The sequence below is a fragment of the Carlito syrichta genome, unplaced genomic scaffold (genome assembly GCF_000164805.1).
Source record: "Carlito syrichta isolate Samal-C Ts95f unplaced genomic scaffold, Tarsius_syrichta-2.0.1 Scaffold301609, whole genome shotgun sequence".
NCBI lineage: Eukaryota > Metazoa > Chordata > Mammalia > Primates > Tarsiidae > Carlito > Carlito syrichta.
Window position 1 is genome coordinate 408,572 of NW_007245705.1, and position 6,277 is coordinate 414,848.

The window sequence follows — 6,277 nt, forward strand, 5'->3', positions numbered from 1 at the left end:
CTCAGCCTTCCGAGTAGCCGGAATTATAGGCATGTGCTACCATGCCCGGCTGATTTTTTGATTTACTGTAGAGATGAGGTCTCACTGCCCAGGCGGGTCTCGAACCCGCGGGCTCAGGCAATCCTCTCACCTCAGCCTTCCAAAGGCGCGGGATTACAGGCTGAGCCACTGAGCCCGGCTGAGAACAGCTCTTAAAATGTGTATATTTTTTGGCACCCCTGGTAATATCTACAAAGCACTTACACTGGCACAAAGAAAACACACAAAACTGGCAGCAACTTTTTTCATGACTCTTATGATCTTACTCTTCTCATGATACACCACCAGGAGTTGAGCCCATGATTGGCTGTCTTGTGATTGGCAATGTCATGTAGTTGCAGTTGTTTTCACTTAGGACCCACATTTGTCATCTTATCTTGATTTACTTGCCCTATCCTCTAATCATCAACCCTCCAACTCTCTCATTTGCCTTCGTGTCTTAGTCAAACTCCTGGGAAGAGTGGCTATGTATACATTTTTTTAAGAACTAAAATAAATTCATTTACAAAATATAGTTTTTGTCTTTACTTCTCAAAGCCCATTTCCTCCTTAATCCTCTATAATTTGACACACCTACTTTTGGCTAAAAAACCAGTGAGCTTCTATCCGTTAGATACAATGACCATGTTTCAGATCTCTCCTCTCTGTTTGACCCTAATGGTTAGTCCCTCTGTGGCCTCCCGGAATATAGCCTTGACCTTTCTCCTAAACTCCTGCCTACTGGACGTTACCTGTTGACATGTACCAACTTCTTTCGTATTCCCTCCCTCAATAAATGGTATCTTTAACCAGAAACTTGAAAGTCAACTCGTATTCACAACCTTCCCTTATGCTTTGCTTCCAATTGTTCACCAAGTGCAGTCAATTACACTTCCTAACTCTTTCTGACAGACCTATTTTCTCCTTCATTATTGCCAGAGCTTTGGGGGCATAACCTGATTATTCTTTACTTTCTAACTTACCCCTTTTTAACCTGTTTTCTATACATATACTCAGTACTACTGTCAAAGTGATCATTTGAAAATATGAATTGTAAGCCGGGCTTGGTGGCTTAGTCTGTAATCCCGTGCTTTGGGAGGCTGAGGTGAGTGGATTGCCTGAGCCCGCGGGTTTGAGATCCACCCGGGCAACTTGGCGAGACCGCATCTCTACAATAAATCAAAAAATGAGTCGGGCATGGTAGTGCGCACCTGTAGTTCCAGCTACTTGGAAGGCTGAGGTGGAAGGATCGCCGGAGCCCAGCAGTTCGAGGCTGTGGTGACCAGGAGCGGCCACTGCACTCCAGTCTGGGTGACAGAGTGAGACTCCAATTCAAAAAAAAACTATGAATTGTTTATGCCACCACCTGCTTAACATTTTGACAATGACTTCCCACCACTGAAAGGATGAAAACCCAAACTCCTTAGCATTGCCTGGCGAGGCCTTTTGTGATCTGGCTCCTTCCTGCCTTTCTGGCCTCATCTCTCCCTCCTCACCAGCATGTCTGCCTTTTATTCCCTTTATGTTCTTTTCACCCCTCTCTGAGTCTTTGTACATGACTTTCACTCTATTTGGAAGGTCTTTTTCACCGCTTTGCCTGGTTTGCTCCCACCAGTCCTTCATGACTTGACTCAGGCTTTAACCCCTCAGGAAGATTTTTTGCATGACCATGCCTCCTTGGATAAGCTAAATATTCCTCCTCAATGCGCCCACTACCTTGTACTTACAGTCAGTCATGAGCCACAAAACAACGCATATGTGATGGGGGTCCCATAAGATGGCAATGGAGCTGATGTCTAGTAACATGGTAGCCATCATAATGTTGTAGCGCAATGCGTTACCTTTTCTATGTTTAGGTCTATTTAGATACACAAATCCTCCCCCATTGTGCTACAACTGCCTACAATATGCAGTACAGTAACGTGTTGAGCCAGTTTCTAGCCTAGGAGCATCAGGCTATCCCACATTGCTTAGATATGTACTAGGCTATCCCACCTAGGTTTGTGTAAGTACACTCTGATGTTTACACGTTCACACGACAAAATTTCCTAATGATGCATTTCTCAGAATGCACCCCTGTTGTTAAAGCTTGACTGTACTTGTAACACAGTATGTGTCATGGGATATGTTCATCTATTCACTTTTTCTCTACACATATCCCATACTCTGAACTATAAGCTCTGCCTAGAGATACATGTGACACAGTAATTGGCACATGGCAAACAGCTTACTAAAATAGCTGAATAGAATGAACACAGAACATAGAATACTGGCAAAACAGATCTTATTAATTTGGTGCCTGGAGCCATGATTTTCCCACCGTCCTCTAGCCTGGACAACAGAGTAAGACCCTGACTCAAAAAAAAAAAAGAGTCACAGACACAAAAAAGTGAACTTAAGCTGTAGTAAGTTTGTTTCAGGGAAAAAGAAAAGGAAACACATTTTTCTCGAGTACCCAGAAATTGGTTAGATCATTCGATCTGTGATGCAAACCACCTGAATGGGCAGCTTTATGTCCTTTGTGTTTCTTCTCTTGCTGTATCTATAAATATGAAAAGACAGTTTTGGATCAAGAGCCATCTGGACTTTATCGTCACTTTGCTTTGAAAGTACTTGTTTGGATACATTTACCTTATATAGTTCTATAAGCAATATTTATAAATCACCCTGTAAAGCCAGAGTATTCAGAGATTATGCAAAGCAGAAATGATGAAATTGACCAAGGTAGTCACTGACTGCATTCATTTCACCATCAGCGTCTTATATCTAGCTTGCCTGCTCCCTAGGAAAGGGCCTCTGTTATTTACTAGCTATGTGATTTGGAGCATGCTACTTAACTTCTCTGATGCTCAGCTAACACTTTTTACTCACAGCTTTGCTGTGTGGCTTGAGTGATGGATAGAATCACATACAAAATGCAGGGTCGGCAGTGCATAATGGTCAGAGCCAGCCTGACCCTTTCTGGTTGTGTGACCTTGAGCAAGTTATGACACTGCTCTGTGCTCGGATTCCCATTTGCCAAAGGATAGCCATACTAGAATCTTTCCAGCTGTGATGTACCTTAGAACAGTGCCTAGTAAGTACTCCTATAAACATGAGCTAAGCTGGCACTCCAGAAAGATTTGTTTCCTTTTCTTTTTCCTGGAAACAAACTCACTACAGTGTTAGTCCTCCTTTTTGTGTGACTGTTTTTTTTTTTTTTTGAGTCAGAGTCTTACTCTGTCATCCAGGGTAGAGCATGGTGGGACAATCACTGCTCACTGCAGCCTCAAATTCCTGGGCTCAGGAGATCCTTCTCTTCTGAATAGCTGGGACTACAGGTGTGCACTGCCATACCCGGCTAAGTTCTTGATTTTTGTAGAGACAAGGTCTCACTATGTTGCCTACGCTGGCTTCGAATTCCTGGGTTTAAGCAATTCACCTGTCTTGGCCCCCAAAGTGTTGGGATCACAGGCATGGACCACTGTGCCCAGCTGACTTTTTCTTCTCTGATCTTCCCAGCACTAGAGGCCTTACAAGGAAACTTTAAAAGGAAGTGAGAGGTCTTTTCCTGTCCTGTCAACTCTTCTCACAAAGTCTGACTTTCTTTCCTTCAAACAAAATGGCTTCAACCTTTATTGTTTATCAAAAAAGATCAGGGTTTTTCTGGTTCTCAACCTGAGGATTAAGATTCAGGGGACCATGATCATCCTCATTTGGATTTTTTACTTAAAATTTTTTTTTTTAAGAGACAAGGTCTCACTATGTTGCCCAGGTTGTTCTTTAACTCCTGCGCTCAAGCAATTCTCCTGCCTCCACCTCCCAAAGTGTTGGGATTGCAGGAATGAGCCAATAGGCCCAGACCTCATTTGGATTTCTGACAAGCTCCATAGATGTTTCTGATACACTTTGCCACTTGGGAAACTTCGAGTTAAACATTATTTTGTAGCCCATCTGTGCTCTCCAGGCAGAGATCCAAATTAGACACAAAACTTTTATGACTGCCTGGGTGATTTTTTATAAGTATAAACCTGCATCTTCAAAATCAATTTTGCACATTTTTTTTCTTCTATGAACAATGAGGAGAAGGGAAGAGTTCAAATATGGATGCTTTCTTGCTAACATATTCTAAAGCCCAGTTTTGGACAGAGTGGAGCCCAGGGCTTTTTGGTCCCTCCGGGGAACACGCATTGCTTACTTTCTGACCCTGAGAAGAACTCCTGGACCGTGTCATAGAGGCCAATCCTCAGGGAGGCGAAGCTGACTTGTCTCTGAAGGCCGGCAGGCAGCCCGCTGTAGAGTTTCACTGGGCCTTCTGTTTTTGCCAGGGTGGTGATGGTTCCCAGGACACCTTTATACTTCACAGGACTGTTGATCGGGCATTCGCCTTGGACCTGGAAACAGAAAGGTGCAGGTCAGAGGGATGTGAACATTGAATGGTGGGACCTACTTGGTGAGGAGACAGTGAGGCTGGCATCAGGGCTGTCCTCTATGGAGACTCTTAGGCCAAGGCTTTCCTACTGTGTTCTTGTTTTCAGTTTCCCTTCTCAGCAACATCTTCACTATCCTATTCTTTCTTTCTTTCTTTCTTTTTTGAGTTGGAATCTCACTCTGTTGCCCAGACTGGAGTGCAGTGGCCGCTTCTGGCCACCACAGCCTCGACGTGCTGGGCTCTGGCGATCCTTCCGCCTCAGTCTTCCAAGTAGCTGGAATGACAGGCGTGCGCTACCACACCCAGCTAATTTTTTTTTTTTTCCGATTTATTGTAGAGATGAGGTCTCACCAAGTTGCCCAGGTGGGTCTTGAACCCCCCGGCTCAGGCAATTCACTCACCTCAGCCTCCCGGAAATTCCTGAAAAAACAGAATCATCTTTTGGAGGGTGATCTCCCTGTAGTACAGGCTTCCACCACTAGGTCAGTGTTGTAGGAACTCATCAGCATCAGTGTATCAACTGATGTGGGAGGCTGTGTTTGGCTTCAGTGAACTTTTTTTGGGGAGATTCTTTCAACGCCTTTGTCCATTTTATGATGGGTGATTTAGATGAACAATCTGCCCATGCTGTGCTGAGTGTTCAGCAGTTTTTGACCCAAAACATCATGACCCCCACGCTCCACTCTTCTATATATCTGATCTCACCTCATCGACTTTTTCTTTTGTTTCCCTGGATGAAAAAAGTCCTCAAAGGGAAACATTTGCCCATGTGGCAGAGGTGAAACAAACAAACAAAAAAGGCAGAAGCACTAAAAGACAGCAAAATAGATGAGTTCAAAGACTGGTTTGAGCAGTGGGAAGAGCATCTCGATAGGGTATTGCATCAAATGGAGAGTACTTTGGAGGTGACTGAGGCTTAAACATGTAAGAATAAATACACAATTTTTAATAAGTAGATTCCATTTGTTGGGTCCCCCCTTGTATAAAGAAAGGGGGGCTGGCTGCATACAGACATTCTGAACATGTCCCCTTTCCCATGAACTCCTATAAGACCCCTAAGGATGGGATGATACCCCTGCAGAATCCAGAAGAAAGGACAAAGTGCCTGACTAGTCTACTCAGGAGAGGCTGATATTCTCAGTCCTGCACCGTAACATTTGGGAGTGTTTGGCAGTAGTCACTGGCAGGCAACCCGTCATCCATGACCCTTGTGGGTCTTCAGTTAATCACAAGAAAAGTTCCAGTTTCAGCCGGGCTCGGTGGCTCAGCCTGTAATCCCGCGCCTTTGGGAGGCTGAGGTGAGTGGATTGCCTGAGCCCGCGGGTTCGAGACCCGCCTGGGCAGCGAGACCTCATCTCTACAAAAAATCAGCCGGGCGTGGTAGCGCGTGTCTGTAGTTCCAGCTACTTGGAAGGCTGAGGCGGAAGGATCGCCGGAGCACAGCGGGTCGAGGCTGCGGTGGCCGGGAGCGGCCACTGCACTCCAGTCTGGGCGACAGAGTGAGACTCCAACTCAAAAAAAAAAAAAAAAAGAAAAGAAAAGAAAATTTCCAGTTTCCCATCGCCCAGCCCTGGGACAAGGCCAGCCTGTGTTAGAGGGTGGCATCCTGTCCTCCCCAGCTGAGGAAGGGTGGTCCAGCCAAAGCAGAGGACCGAAGGGAGGTGCTCCACGGGTGTCCCCTTTCTGACCTGGGACTCTCACCGGCCCCCTCTGGCTACCTGCAGCCGGACTTTGGCCGTGTCCAGCGGGAAGGTGATCACGTCTGCCAGGCAGGCCGCCGCCCCAGCTGAGAAGATCTTGACCCCCATGGTGGGGTGCACGTCGGAGGCTGTCAGGCCCACCATCTTT

At 45.7% G+C, this 6,277-nt stretch overlaps 1 protein-coding gene across 1 annotated transcript in view; it reads right to left on the reverse strand.

The window, feature by feature from the left end:
• UCP1 (uncoupling protein 1) overlaps nucleotides 1-6,273 on the reverse strand; it is an 11,607-nt gene extending 5,334 nt beyond the window's left edge. The window contains exons 1-2 of the mRNA XM_008054906.1: nucleotides 6,148-6,273; nucleotides 4,196-4,391 (exon numbers count right to left, since the gene is read on the reverse strand). Of these exons, the coding sequence (XP_008053097.1) occupies nucleotides 4,196-4,391; nucleotides 6,148-6,273 (322 nt within the window). The remainder of the gene's footprint in view (nucleotides 1-4,195; nucleotides 4,392-6,147) is intronic.
• Nucleotides 6,274-6,277: the final 4 nt, after the last annotated feature.